Raw genomic sequence first — 16216 nt, forward strand, 5'->3', positions numbered from 1 at the left:
GTGTGGTCAGCGTCATTCCGGTATTGTATCCACCAAGCGTAGACACTGATTGTGTGGGCAGCATCAATCATCATCTTGGACCAGGGCATTGAAGAGTCTGTTAATCCTAGGCAATCAAGTGGAGGTTAATCAAGAGAGCTTCTATTGTAACTATATGAAATTTTGTTTTAAAGCCAATTAAAGGTTTGTCCTTATCTGTGACTACTTGATATTTAGCTCATATCATACCATCAGTCCCTCTTTTGGACGAGTTATGTGGTAAGTGTTATTATTGCTGTGGTGCCCTGTTTTTCTTCATGGCACTTATTTCTACCTGACTTTACTTAGTTACTTACTACTTACTTGATATCTGTCAGTCTCTTCCACAACTATGTAAGCTCCATGAGGCCTGGGTCTTGTCATGTTCACCTTTGTATCCCCAGAGCCTGAAACAGTGACTGTGTAGAAATGAGTGAAAGGTGACTATTTTCTTGGAGCACTTGTTTCAGCCCAATTTAACATTCGGACTTGTCCCCACCAAGATCTATTGATTTCCACTTTGAACAAGAAAGGAGGACAGAGAGTATATACCGTCCACCTGTGCTGCTCCCTGACGGAGCTCCTGGTCTACTTTTCCAATCCAGTTCCTAAATCTCCTCCTGATTCCAGGGAGGGAGCCTGATGATTCGTGCTGATGAACCATAGATTGAATCATTAACAGGGCCTTAGTCCTTTGATTTTGCCTTAAAAGATCAGAGCAGTGTTTCTCAACCTCGGCATTATTCACATTTTGGGCTAGATGGTTCTTTGTTGAGGGGAGGGGGGAAGGTGCCCTGTTCATTGTAGGATGTTTAGCAGCATCCCTGACCATTGCCAATGAGATGCCAGTAGCAACACCCCCCTGCCCAAGTTGTGACAACAAAAATGTCTCCAATCATTGCCAAATGTCCCCTGGGGGGTATAGTTTCCTCGCCTCCCCTGTTGAGAACTAGTGGTTTGAACTAGTCCTGTGATGACAAGTGGGACCCAAGGCCACACTAACAATGCTGTGGTAAATCCAGGTAATGACTTTTTGAACCTTCATTTCTGGTGTTCTCTTTATATCTGATTGTAATGTTCTCCAGACTTGTCTTTCACAGGCTTTATTCTGAGTTCAACTAGTCCTGTGTGGGTTTTTCTGGCTAAAATTCCTCAGGACAGATTACCACTCAGCTTTTCTTTCCTCAGACTGCCTGCAAGCCTCTTTCCAATTTTTCTCAGTTGCCAGAATATTAGGCTCCTGGCTGTATTGCCAGCAGGAAAAGAAATTCTCTCCCCGTGACTAACAACATGGCAGTTTGTTGCAAGGCCATTTGTTACCTGTTCCCCTTGCTCAGATGTGTTATTGAGGCAGCTGTCAGCTTTTTTCTGCCTTTTCTCCATCTCTCCTCACCTTCCTGTTTTCTCTTTTCCTCCCACTGTTTCCATGGTGGCTCTTTGCTGGAGCCAGAGGACAAACTGCTGACAGGAACATCCCTTGAATATCTCTGCATCTGGACAGAGCCGTTGGCACCCTCCATTGGCGGCTAAGCAACGCAAGGCTTGCCATATTTGTCTGTCTCCTGCTTAAGGCCCAAGAATTTGAATCTGCTCCAACATCTAAATGTTGTCGTTGTTAGGACAGAGTGCTGCCATAGTACCACAAGGCCAATATTAAACATGTTTATTTGGGTTCCATAGATTGATATTTTGATTTGTTACTCCTGCTCTTGCCTTCTCACACCTCACAGCTGCAAGATTGAGATAGGGGACGTAGAGTACATTTCAAAAGCCAAATAAGCTAGAATGTATAAACTATTTTTAAAAGGTTTTTGTGTCTTTAACAAGCTTTAACAATTGTCTAAATATATTTTTTTCCTGATAATTTGTTGAGTCAAAGAATCCCTTGAGTCGGCCAACTGATGGTGGTTTCATGAAGTGCATCAAGAGTACCAATATTAAATAAGCAGAGAGAAGAGTTAGACCTGACAAAATCAAAGCATGTTCTCCTGGTTGTCTGATCAGGTAGCAGTTGAGTGAAGTGTATTTGTGGCGTGGAGCCTTGTATAACGGAAAATGCTGAATATGAGGCATGGCCAAAAACCAATTTTAAAATATACTAGAGTTTTTTAAGAAAATTCAAAATATGAAATAGTGTAGTGATTGTCATTCTTTTGTCAGCCAACATCAAGTTGCCTCAAATGTTTTAGTAGAGTAAGTCTTTGGGGGGTGAAATTTGATGTTCACTCTGAGGCAGATGTTCAATTTGAAAAACACCAGGCTCCAGGACTTCTTTCTCGTATGCCGTCTTGCAGAATCACAGGCTGTGGTGAAAAACAGTGCAGCTCCATAACGCAAAAGCATAAATTCTCTGCCTTCGAAGGTCCTCGGAGCCCATCTACCAGTCCCAATCTAAGCATTTGGCAAGGCAGAAGAGGAATACTCTAATTGCGTTGATCTATTTCAATTACTGAGGCACACAATTGTTGGTAATTGATGAGTTTTTTCCCAATACCTCTTTACCTCATAAAATATGAAATTCATACCTTCAACCTTTATAGTATCAGGATATCTACCCACCCTCCCACCCACCCGGCCATTTCAATATGCACAGTTAATGAGTATTAAGTTAAAAAAAATAACCTTAAAAGAATCAATTTCATGGTGAATGCATCTAGTTAAGCAAGCCATTTAAACAACATTTTACTCGTGTGTAGCAGACCATTTTATAAGTTACTGATAGCTTTACAAGCCTGTGTTTCAGACAAGCTAATTGGTTGTCTCTGATGTGTTTGGTGCTCTCAGTCATTAACTCTCCTTCCTGTCTAGTACATACTTGACTAGCTCTCCTACATATAGACAGAACTTTTTAAGCAATCATATTCTATTGCCAGGAAAAAGTATTTCCTAGACAGGTTTCTTCCTACTTACCACATTTGCTTTCTTGAGTTAAAGGTAAATCCTCATTGATTTTATCTCAAACATGGAAGATACAGAATCAAGTATAATACCCTCAAAGCGCCTGGCACCAAAAATGAATGCTCTTTTGAAATGTGGACTAGATATGACTCTAGAAAGGAAAGAGAGAAGAGAAAAAGAAAAAATGACTTGCTGTTGAAACCTGGCTACCTCTGTAATTAATGACTATGTTATTGAAAACTCCGATGCCTGCACCTGCACGCAAAGACGAGTGCACTGATGCTTCTCTTTCTGCATATGTCAGTGCTTTCCATTCTCTGAGATAAGAATTAGACGCTTTGTTTGGACACAGATTAAAGGAATAGCTCAAAACAGAAGTGTCCTATGGGTCTTGAGATTTCTGGAGTGGTTCTGTTTTCCATGATAGGTTGTTTACTTTTCTGTTTGCAAAACAATTCATTGCAGCTGCCTGTCGGCATGTGTATAATAGAGTTTAAACCTATTAGACCTACAGTTTTGAAACTGTTCCTGAAATCCCACCTCCTGCTTGAAACCTTGGCCTGATGAATTGGAAAGAGCAGTGACTTCTCTCCAATATTCAGTTTCCTTCCTTTACTAACATTTTAATATGGGATGAAATGTAAAATATAGTACATATTTTTTTTGAACTAGTTATGAGCCTTTTATTATAAAGAGATGGAGATTTATAGGGTATTGTCTAGTAGTTTGAGGCTTCTTGAGAAAGAAGAGTTTAAGAAAGATATGATTAGAAGTCACAGATCTTTTTGGCTTAAATAAAACTATTAAAGCTTGTTAGGATGCTAAGGAAGTAGAAGATACAGTCTTTGTGAGGTGATAGAAAGAAGTTCAATCAATCCAGGAGTTAGAAAATTAAATAACTACAGTAAAATATAGTACATACTTTGTTTCCCTTTTCATTATAGTTTCTGCTCTGTACATTTGTTTAAAAAGAAATAAAGGAGTGTCCTTTTTATGTCTGGGATTGTACTGGGTACATTAGAAAATACACATTATTTTTTTTTTTCATTGTCTATGCCCTCAAGGAACTGAGAACTCATACACATGAAAAAATTAGAGAATAATTATCCAAATCTGGGTTATCCCAGTGAAAGTAGGATATCCTAATGAATCTGGGTAAAAATGGAATTCACCAGACTTGTGGAAATGCTTCATCCCCACTGAGTCTTGATATCCTAACCCATTAATTTGTACAGTAGTTATTTCTATGACTGTTTTAAGGAGAAAGTAAAGGCTCATACAATTGAATTCATAATAGCCAAAAAAGGAGAAACAGCCCAAATGTCCACCAGCTGATGCACATAGGTAAACAAAATGTGGTATATCCATACAATGGAATATTATTCAGCCATAAAAAGGAATGAGGTGTACTGATATATGCCACAACATGGATGAACCTTGAAAACATTAAGTGAAAGAAGCCGGCCACGAAAGGCCACATATTATCTGGATCCATTTATATGAAATGTCCAGAAAGGCAAATCCATAGAGATAGAAACAAAATTAGTGGCTGCCAGGGGCTGGGGGAAAGGGCACATGGAGAGTGACGGCTCATGGGTAAAGAGTTTCTTTTTTGAGTGGTGCAGGTGTTCTGGAATTAGACAGAGATGATGGTTGCAGAAGTCTGTGAATTTTCTCTAAACCACTGAATTGTATACTTTAAAAGGATGAATTTTATAGTATGCAAATTTTATCTCAATAAAAGAAAATTAAATGTCTGTAGAGCCAGATGGAAAAATGTTAAAATGTGTGCTAAAGAAATGCAAAATCCATTGGGGCCTGCCCAGTGGTGCAAGCAGTTAAGTGCACGCACTCTGCTGTGGCAGCCTGGGGTTCACCGGTTCGGATCCTGGGTGTGCACCAATGCACTGCTTGGCAAGCCACGCTGTGGCGGCGTCCCATATAAAGTGGAGGAAGATGGGCACAGATGTTAGCCCAAGGCCAGTCTTCCTCAGCAAAAAAAAAAAAAAAAAAGAGGAGGATTGGCAGATGTTAGCACAGAGCTGATCTCCTCACAAAAAAAAAAAAAAAAAAAAGAAATACAAAATCCAAGCAAGTAGTGGAGGAAGTTATCTACAATCTTAGGAGGGGGTGTCCACTTCTGTGAGTAGACCAGTGAAGTAGGTAATGATCACTTGTGTCCAGGAGCAAACAATCCCCTTTGAAGACCAGGAGGTTCTTATTGTTATGGCAACTATTTTTGTTAAAAGCTTACCTATTTTTATAAAAGGCGTATTTTTATACATATGAGTGTCTTCAAAAATTTTGCCCTGGATATCTGTAGTTCCAATCTCATGTTTCAGCCCAAAAACTCTGTTTGAAAACCAGCCCAAGTTCAATGAGATGAGAACCTTTCATGGAATGGTAACCCATTTCATTTAGGATGGAAAGTTGTTTCCTTAATGAGAAAGTCTTTTTAAACCTGGAAAGTTGAACATTAAGAGTATAAAAATGATAAAATAATCAAACCTACAATATTAATTCTTCTCATTTAAAGTATATGTTATGTATAGAGCAACCTGGTAGATTGACTTTGTGATTATAATTTAAAATCTGTAAGTGATTTCAGAATTGGCCTCCTATGTAGAAAGATATGAGGATTTAGTTAAGTTTGTAAGTAGTATTACAATGTACCAGAACTTGAGAGTCATTGAATTTATAAATTTAATGGAAGAAATTTTTAAGAATTCTTACTGGAAAAAAAAAGAATTCTTTACTTGAGGATTTTTTTATTAGCCATTCTAAATGCCTAAAAAGAAAATTGAACATATTAAATTTATAAGTGGAGTTTTGAAATGTTTGAGTGGTTAAACTAAGTTTATAAATGGACCTAAACAGTATTCAGCCTCCTGAACATATTGTTAAAATTTACCAGATGTAGAAATAGAATATTTAGATTTTTAAGTTGGCTATAATAGTTTCAGAAAAAACTAGGCTTCAGACGTTGTAAATTTAATAAATTTTGTATTCCTTTTTAAAACTGCAAAATAATAGTACCTAGTATTGCTCTGCACTGAAAGCCATCCTTAAGGACAGCAAAACCTCAGACTGACTCAGGCCGCAGACCCCGTGCCCTGGCTAGTTCTCGTGGCCTTTAGGAAGTCTCCACAGGAAAGACCCCCAGGCTGAACGCAGGAAAAAATATGGCTTTGCTGAGAGATGACCCTTCTGCCTGCTAGACTACAATCCGAAGCATCTGAAATTGTATGTGGAGCCTGGCCAGGCTGGAAAAGCCAACTTCTCTGTCCCCCTAAAGTGTGAGCCAAAGTGGGGAAGAAGAGGCCTAGAAAGTGAGGTCATACTGAGGCCCCAAAAGGCGGCCACCCAGGCCCCTCCCAAGCACTCCTTGTGCCCCTGCTGGACAAAGCGGGAAGCTGCAGAATACTTTAGCCAGGGCTTGGCAATTTTTTTTCTGTAAAGGGCCAAATAGTAAATATTCTAGGCTTTGCGGGACATACTGTCTCTGTGGCAATTACTCAACTTCGTCATTGTAGCGTGAAACCAGCCGTAGATAATACTTAAGGGAATAAACATGGCTCTGTTCCAATAAAACTTTATTTACAGGGAATTTATAGTACCTGCGTGCCGGGCAGGCAACCAAAAGTGGCTACTGTGACTTAGGTCCTTTCTACTCTTAAAAAGTTTTTTTTATAACGTTAAGGCCTCCCCTTGAAGTAATAGGAGGATGTCAGCTGGGTCTTAAAATATGAGAGTATAAGCTGATCCTTTCCACCTGTGGATCAGGAAGCCTTGGGTTGAAAGCAGTAGTTGGAGGGAAGGACCGCGTGCAGGAGTCACTCCAGGCTGTAAAGGCCCGGGTAGAATAAATGCAGTGGAGGAGGGTGCGGACATGGGCATCCTGGGAATCTTTCATTGGTCCCCGAAGATGGGACGCATCTGTGCCTAATGAGTGTCTCTCACAGTGCTTGTCTGATAAGCAAGCTTTTTGGATAGGAGAATAAAACAAACCTCCCAGGCATATCAAAAAGAAAATAAATGCATTTTGTTCAGTGCTTCTAGGTTAAGAGATTAAGCAGAAAATCCGAATTGTTTACAGATCCCGAGGTCCTACCACCAAAGCAAATGGGATCATTTTATTTGACTTTTCTGGGACATGCTAAGTTCTCCTGTGCAATGGAAGACTGTGTTTCTGTATAATTATTGTCACAACATATAGCATTCTCTACACATCAGAGGTTACTGCCTGGGCAAGAAGACGTCTAATAAGGGCGAGGCTCAATCGCAGGTCATAACCTGCAGGCATTTGTCTGGTTTTTAATTATTCCAAGGTCAGACAGGCTGCACTTTGCTTACGAAAGAAACCATCTTATCAGAGCTACACTCTTATATTACACCTACTGGTCTTGAAATCATTCATCCATTATAAATATGCACTCCCGAAGTAATATTGTGGTATTGGTTAACATCAAGTGGTCATGTTCCAGTCTCTATTAGTACTCAGGAGAAAAAAATGATATCTGTTCTGTGTTGTAATATCTTTGGGACTATGGCAAATTGGTTTTACTTGTATTATTTATTTCTGCCTTTAATGACACATTTAGTACCTTTCTAAGGATTTCAAAATCCTGCAACCAGTACAATGAAAAAGGGAACAGCTGGTGCTGCTCTCTCTAGACTAACCTTTTCTTTGAACAAGCTGCCAAGAATGCACTCTGAAGAATCTTAATGATGCCTGCCACTTTATCTCCAGACCCCGTCCTGGAGCCATAGTGTGGGCAAAGTTCTCTCTGACTTTGGTGAAGGTTACCAATTTAAGCCTGCTCCATGAGCTTCTGCAGTTAAGACAGAAAAGCTGAAGGGCCCCTTTGCAAACATACATACGAGATATATATACTCAGTGGTGTGCTGGCAAGTGTTCAACAACTGACTCTCCAAAAAGAAAAAGTCCGGTTTGTTGCTCTTGCAGATTTCCTTGGTGTGAATACTCCAAACCATGGCCAATTTCGTGACTTGTACGACTTGATGTTCTTGTGCCTGGAGTTGGAAAGAGAAGGCGTACAATCAGCGTTTCAATACAAATGTTTTCCGCCAGTGTGACACGTTAATACAATAAGTGTATCTGCTCTAGTGATTAAAATAAGGAGCTGGGATGTGGATGAGGAGAGTCCTGCTCCCTTTTTAACGGTCATGGACAATATCCTACCAAATTTCACAGTCCGTTCAGGCTCTCTTAGGATCCTCTTAATTGGAGCCCCTGGGGTAAATGTATTGTCCAGACCACACTTTTACCAAAGAGTTCAAAACCAATATGAACCTGTCTCAAAAACCGTCATTCATATAGTTCTTTGAAAAATACAAACTATGCAATGGACACGTTGTATATTTAAAATGACAGGAAAGCCATAATGACTCCACTGGGTTCGAGATAGTGAACTGAGCCATGTTCTCTTGCGTCGTCCTCCACCTTGCCCTTCTAGCTATCAAATCCACAACTGCATTTCTTTTTCCTGGTTTTCTGTATTTCCTTCGCGATCCTCACCCTGTAGTCTCGACCATGCTCTGTCCTAGCTGCAGACCTATCCCTGTCAGTTTCAAGGAGCTGAGGTTGTCAACCTAGACTCCTTCATGAGACTGGGTTCGTTTTCCAGAGATGAAAAAAGAATGTGCCTTTATTTCTAAAGTTTCTTTTAACAGTCTTCTATCATTCAAATTGACTTATATGACTTAAGAAGTATTCTAAATAGTCATATCCCTCTTTATTTGAATCAATTGCTTTTTTTTTTTACTTCCGGTTGAACTGTAGTCAGAGTGCTATAAATGAGGGAAAAAGTCTTTGGTAAACTACAGTATTAAATGGTCTTTTATGGTCACTAAAAAGCCCAGGAAGGGGAGGACTTGTAGTCTTATAATACAATGATGAAGACAGTCCCCTTGTCAGGCTGTTGTTTCTGTTTTGTTTTTGTTTTACAGTATCCTGCTCTGTTTGGTGGAACCCCATACATTGGCAAGTGCAGCACTGGCACAGGTGGCTCATTAAAGCACACTCATGCTGCCTTCGCACGCTCACCCATCTCGTTCAAGAAGTGGTGCTTGAATGAATGAAGTTATAGGAAGCCGACTTTCAGGATGCAGATTTCCAAAGCTCCTTATACTGATTCTGATCCCACCCCAACCACCTCCTAAACTTAAGAGGGGTCCATTATAATCTGCTGGTTGTTCGCAGAGGGAGTATGTGTGTCGTGCATAGGTGGGGATCTGGGGAAGTCCGGGTGGAGCAAATATCCAGCTTCTGTCTCCAGTGGTGAACGTATGGAAGAATGAGCTAATGGCCCCAGACAGGGACAAGAGGTAGATGCATTTCACATGGGCTAGAGCAGCAGTTCTCAGCAGGGGCAGAACCACCCCAGGTGGGATTCTGGACAGGGGTGGGAGGGCACTTTTAGTTATAGCAACAACTGGTTGCTGCTAATGGCGTTGAGTTCACTAGAACTAGGGGTGACATATTCTAGGATGCAGAGCCCAGCCCCATGCAGTAAAGAATTGTCACACACCCTAACTCTCTTTTTAATGTCTTGCCACACATTCATGTGGGTCAAAGTGTGGTTTATAAATATCTGAGCTCAAAACTTAACTCTGTGTCACATAAAAACACTAAGTAACCCCTTCTGGACTGTTCTATGCCCTGTTCCCCAGAGTGTTTAAAGGAAAATGAGGCCAACTCTGGGCACACACTCCTTACATGGTTTAATAACAAAAATAGGAAAAACAAGCAGCTTATCATTATAAATAAAATGAGGCGTGCAGGTTTTTGAAAAGGAAAGACCTGTTATTGCAGTTCAGAAATTATTTATGTGACTTCTAGAAATTTAGTCACAACAGGTTTGCAAGAATTGAAAATAAAAATTTCAAGTGTGAAGTAAGTCAAGATAGGGAAATCAGTGAGTATCATTACAAGCCCCTTTGAGGTCCTGAAATAGGAAAGGATTATTTTATTATTTCTCTACTCAGGGAAAAATAAAGGACGTCTCCTACCCAGTGAGTGGGTCTCCTGTGCTATGTAATGTCTCACAGGTCTCACTGCTGCTACAAACATTAGCAGCAATGGGATGGTGCCGATTTGTCTGTTATATTAGAACTTTACCGCAAATGCAATGTGTGAATAATGGAATGCAGTAATGCAAATCACCTGGCAGTGCAGGAGTGCAGAAGGGCTCTGATGACTTGGCTAAAATAGGTTGGCTACTTGTGGTAGCTCTGTTTTCCTATCTCTAGGGTGGACACATGGCCACTAACAAATGCCCACTCTTTGTGGCTTTCCCCAAAATAGCTAAATGACCACAGGTTGCCAGGCAGCTGTATTCTGATGTCATTTTCCCAAGTGCCATCTCCAGAAGCCAGTGTGAAACAATCGCCATCTCCTGATTCCAGCAGCTTCCAGTTCACCATGACAGTTAAGTCAATAAAGTATTCAGAAGACTTAGGTTCATTTTCTCTTAAGTCATTTTTAAAATTTTTATCTTGATGAGAAAATAACCTCTAAAGAATTATGTCCCTCATAAAAAATAGATCCTTACATCATAGGCAGTTTCTTTAAACCATAAAAATGATATCAGATGTAAGCATATGATTTATGTTGGTCAAACTTAAATAACCTTCTTTAAATTATATGTCAGCATGTAGAAGGACAAAAAAGCTATGGTGGACAAATCAAATATGGTTATGAGTAGATTTTATTGTAATAATACAGAGGAGGTAAAATTGGAAGTTCAGGTTAATATAGGAAAACAAAATAAAACTGTTGTCTTAAAGGAAAAAGTTCAAGTCAGAGCATTAAGTCTTCATTTTCTCCTCTCTTGTATCGTGCTCTGTTTCAGAAACATGAAACGCTGGGTAAGGAAAAGCTACGTTCTAGCGGCAAACACAGTCCCTCACTGTGTTTGAAGATCACTGGAATGCCAAACTTGTTTTAAAATTGATGTTATAAATGTAGAGCGGTATGGAATCATTTGGATACCGGTAGGGTGGATATGGCAGGGTTAGATACCCACTTAAGCTTACCGGTCTGCAAATCTCAGGTTACCCAGCCATACTTGTCAGCTTAACACCAGTAGCCTCCTTTATCTGGTGACCACCCTGTAATCGAAGCTTCCATTTCCTTCTCATGGTTAATATTAAGCAGGGACAACTTCTGAAGCATAACTACCTTCAGACATCTTCATTATCTTCCAAATGTGCCTTTGTGATAGACTATATTTTCAGTTGCCTAGAAACCAACCTAATGGGTAGCTTAAAAACCTCACTGTTTTTTTGTGTCTGGTCCGTATTGCAAAATATCAAAAATTATATTTTGTGATTATTTAAATCTAACATTGTTTTCAAATTAGCTGTTAATATGCTACCAGGATCATATGTCTTTTTTTTGTGTGTGTTGTTTTTTGTGTTTTTTTTTTTTATAATTTTATTTATTTTTCCCCCCAAAGCCCCAGTAGATAGTTGTATGTCATAGTTGCACATCCTTCTAGTTGCTGTATGTGGGATGCCGCCTCAGCACGGCCAGAGAAGCAGTGCATCGGTGTGCACCTGGGACCCGAAGCCGGGTCACCAGCAGCAGAGCGCACACACTTAACCACTAAGCCACGGGGCCGGCCCCAGGATCATATGTTGATCTGCTATATACTCGCTGTATTAGTCTTTTTCTTTATTTTTTTTTTTTTAAAGATTTATTTATTTATTTATTTTTCCCCCCAAAGCCCCAGTAGATAGTTGTATTTCATAGCTGCACATCCTTCTAGTTGCTGTATGTGGGACACGGCCTCAGCATGGCCGGAGAAGCAGTCCCGGGCCGCCAGCAGCGGAGCGCACACACTTACCCGCTAAGCCACGGGGCCGGCCCTTTTTCTTTATTTTAATATAGAAATAAAGCCACCGGTCGTCTTCCCAGTTACTAGCAATACTTAAAATGCTGTCCTTTTAGATGTGAGGTTAGAAAACATGGCAAGGGTACATCTTCCTTCATCGTAAACACAGGGGTTCCCATTTCTACACTCAGTGGTGCAGTCTGAAGCCTTACTTTGTGGGAGAAGCAAGGAGACTAACATCTCTGATTTTAAACTCTTAAGAGCAGCCAACTCCTTCTAGAGTAGACTTAAACGGGTTCCCCACCTGTCACTCCTGCCAACTTTTCTCTCCCCCTGCTGGCTGAGGGCTCCCTGGTCTGCTGACTGGCAGGTTCTCCCTCAGTGGGGCAGGGTTGGTCCCTGGTGCTGGTTATTGCACAAGCAATTTCAGATTCTCTTGGAAGTAAGTGGTTTTCAGTGCCCTAAAGAAAAGAAATGGAAAGAATGGAGTTTACATTTTCCATAAGGGATAATCTTCTTAACAACATGATCTGTAAAATACCTTGGGCAAAAATTGTTCTGAAGTTGTGTACCCATTTTCTGATCTGTAAATGAGATTTTCATTACTTTTCAGAATCAAAATTAATAAGAATCCTTCCATTCTCACAGGCTTTTTTTTAGTAGTAGTAGTAGTATTTATTATTAATTTGCAGACATCTATAGGAGGACTTTTGAGACACACTTGTACTATAAAATGTTAGTGTATTTGTGCTTCCTAAATTAGCATAAAAACTTAGTATCTTACATATATTTTCTTGCTTACATGGAAAAAAATGTACACACATTTTAATACCACTTTGGATAGTGCATCTCTGCTGTTAACAATAGTCTAGTGCTTGCGATGACTAAGACAAAATGAGAGCACACTTGGGAATGGCATAAGGCTGAGACACTTTTTTTTTGTGGGTCAGATATTGACTAAGACCTTGGAATTTTCCATGGCACATGGGGTTTAATGAAATTTGTTGACCACGAATGTCTTTGAACAATGCCTCTTCTGATGTTGTTAGTGACTGTATTTTATGTTATGTAAACCTTACTGGGTTATAAATACAATGGTCTTTTCATGTGTGATGGTGTGTGAATGAGGAGCTTCATAAACTTGATACTTTATCATACCCTTTAAGAGAAGATCATCAATGCTCCTGGAAGTCATAATCATTTGGTATTTATTCAAAGTCAGGAGTTGGTAATCCTGGATGCTGTTAGTATCGTAGCCTGTACACTAAGAGTGACTGTGACTGGTTAGTAATCTTATTTTGTCTTATGTTAGTAACAGGTTTTTAAGATAGCAAATGTTCTACCCCACATACCAGCTAAGGTCTTGATTTTTCCCTTCCTGAAGATTCAGGACTGGGAGAAAAAAAGGCTGGGAGACTTTATATATGTATGTATATTTACAAGTTTATATATGCATTTACATACACTTGGTTTCTATCCTCTATCCTCAGAAATGCTTTCCCAGATCTCAGAAATAGATACTAGAAACTTAAGAGAGAGAGAAAAGATTGTTTAAATTATATTTTTTGTTGTGTATGTGTTTGATGGTCAAAATAATTGAGTCTTGAGTCACTGATCCAGTACATTCTGTAGGTTGTTACCAGTGTCATAAGTTAGTAGTGATGTAGTGAAAGCTGCTCTGCTAGAGTTCTTTTGATGGAATTGAATCTTTTTGGTGTCTGCAATGTACTTTGCCCTATACTATAGTACATATAATTCTTTCTTAGCCTCCATCAGACCTCCCATGCTGACAAGTGTATGGATGGAATGGTGGCTTGCAGGCGGGTCATTCACCCCTAAAGAAAACACTCCCAGGTCACAACATATAACCCATGTTATAACAACAGCTGTGGATGGGATTCTAGAAAGTCCTAGGCATCACAGTTCATATAAGTTCCTCTTGAAATCCCCCTACTTCATCACTCAAAATTTTGGAATGAGAACAGTTCTGATATAATTAATAACATATTTATCTTTTCTCCCCCTCTAAAGGTCAAAAAATATTTTGAACTTGAACCACTTGCACGTGGAAAACGCTGGATTCTGCAGCCCTGCTCGCTGGATGACATGGATGCACTGAAAGATAGCTTCTCTCAGCTGATAAATTTGTTAGAAGAAAAAGACCACGAAGCTGTAAGAATGTGAAATCTGGCAAAGACAACGGGTTCCCAAAAGGCCTTGAACCTATCATATTAGTTTCTCATTTTAATTTTATTTTGGTATCAAGACTATAATGGCTTCAGTATCTATTTTCCACTAGTTATTTCAGGCTCTCATCTCTCTTATTAAGTGAATATTCTGTAAATCAGGTGAATTATCATCGGCATTAACGTCAAGTACGCACTACTGAGAGAGAATTTATTCTCTGTTTACCACTAATTATCTTCACCGCATGTCTCTTCCTTCTGTTGTTCTAAGCGTCTCTTCTATACTCTGCTAAAATGGATGGAATTCGTGGCTCACGGAAATTAAATCCCTTATGAAGGACTCAGGGAGACTCAGAACCTTGACTCATTTTCCCTGGGTTTGGGGTAGAGTGCTGTGTGACTGGGACTTCCCGAAATATGTATATCATTTTCAAGATCTCTTGGGGTTTTTATTGTATTTTATTATGTCTTATTTTATTTTTTGGTTTTTTATATACAGGCCTTATCGAATATGAGAGAAAAATGCACACCAAAAGCTTCAATTACCTTATAAAAAAGAAATATCCTGCCATAGTAAAATTAACTTCAAAGAGCTTAAAGATGCATAATGTTTCCTTGATGACATCTGAAGTCTCACTCTCTTCTCTCTTTTAAAAAAGAGCAAAGACATTGTTTTAATTTTTGAGAAGAGTTAGAGGAAATTAAGGCACAATGCACACATCACTGGTTACTATGTCATCAAGTCCTCAAATATTTTTTTAATGGAAAGATTACCCTGCATAAAATCAAGCTGCAACATAATATAGCTATCTTTTTCTAAAAGTCTTAAGTATTTGATTGAAAGAGAGAAAATAATTTTTAAAATAGTAGGTAAAATTTTTAAAAACAGCCAAATGAAGTATAGTTTGTACTGGCTAGGGTTTAAGCTGGCATGAATTTGACAAAGATAACAAAGACAGAATCATCTATATATTCATTCATTAAGTGCTAATGTCGTTTAATGGAGTCTGTTAATGTCTCCATCTAGTAATTAAAGGTCTATCAGTATTTCTATTATAAACCTCTATTTTCAGGGGTTTCAATGTGCCCTTAAAAATGTGCTGGGGCTGCAGCAAGTAAGTAATTTTAGGGCCCAGATTTAGTCTTTAGAACTAATTTTTTTTTCATTTAATTTAAATGATAAAATTACTAGAGATAAATGTACAGTTTAATAAAGTTTGGCGCCTGTGATCTTTTCTAAATCAGGAATAATCAATGGATATTGAGGTTTATGGATGAAGTGCTCTTTGGCATATTTTGTAGATTTTTGACCACTTAAAATACAAAGTGGCCAAATGTTAGAAAACTGCTCCCTTCACCTGAGCAATAAAAACATGTTTGTAATTTTTAGGCAGCGTAGACTTTGTCCTGAATATCACAGACTCACACTCTTGCAGGGTGATGTAACACCTTGTAATTCTCCAGAAGAGATACGTCATTCAAATACAACTTTTGTGATTTAATCTTGTAGCTGGCTTTTAATGAAATCATTACCTTTGAAACATCGAACACCTCGTTAAGCTTTTTTTTTAATGAAATGGATCAAAAAAGATTCATATTCAATTTTGTCTACAGCATCCTTGAATATTTTTACACTATGTAATCCGTGAGCAGCACAAAACTTTTACTCCAATGACTGGTTACACAATTCCTGCTTTTATTTTGTCCCGTTGTGCTCATCTCCTATGAAAAATAAATGATTATTAGGCTTTGCTTTCTCTGTAAGTTCATTAAATGGAGAATGTTGTCTTTTTAAGATACTGTGGCTGAGTGCTCCTAAGCCATCTGTTAAATGACTTCCTGTTGTCTGTGTGTGTGTTCATGTGTGCGCCAGTGATGGGCTTCTTCTCAGACCCACGACTGTCTGCAGTGTCTCAGCCGTCAGAATGAAAACATTATCAATCAGTACCCAACAACAGCTGTTTTTGACAAGTTTCTGTCTGACGCCTAATGCTTTACAACTGTCAATAAGGCTCCTCCTTTGTCTGGCAGTTCGGAGCTCGCCGTCTTGCTGCTTCCGTGTGGCATCCTGTCCTTGTAACCCTAGAATTTGCCGTGTTTTGGAAATCCACAAGAGGGGGAGGGGAGGGGGCTGGGACGGGCATGTGTGGGTGGGTGGTGGGTGTGCATATCTGTCGTGTTCCTACTTCATGTAAAGTGCCACAGGTGGCTTAGTTTGCATATTCAAATATTATAGAGGAAAAACAGTCTGTTATG

The 16216-nt window shown here is 39.3% G+C and overlaps 1 protein-coding gene across 6 annotated transcripts in view; it reads left to right on the plus strand.

The window, feature by feature from the left end:
* ARL15 (ADP ribosylation factor like GTPase 15) overlaps positions 1–15708 on the plus strand; it is a 407407-nt gene extending 391699 nt beyond the window's left edge. For all 6 annotated transcript variants that reach the window (XM_058564091.1, XM_058564094.1, XM_058564092.1 and 3 more), the window contains one exon: positions 13806–15708. In XM_058564091.1, coding sequence (XP_058420074.1) covers positions 13806–13958 — 153 coding nt within the window. In that variant the 3' untranslated portion in view covers positions 13959–15708. The remainder of the gene's footprint in view (positions 1–13805) is intronic.
* The last annotated feature ends 508 nt before the right edge of the window (positions 15709–16216 follow it).

The sequence above is a fragment of the Diceros bicornis genome, chromosome 20, assembly GCF_020826845.1.
Source record: "Diceros bicornis minor isolate mBicDic1 chromosome 20, mDicBic1.mat.cur, whole genome shotgun sequence".
NCBI lineage: Eukaryota > Metazoa > Chordata > Mammalia > Perissodactyla > Rhinocerotidae > Diceros > Diceros bicornis.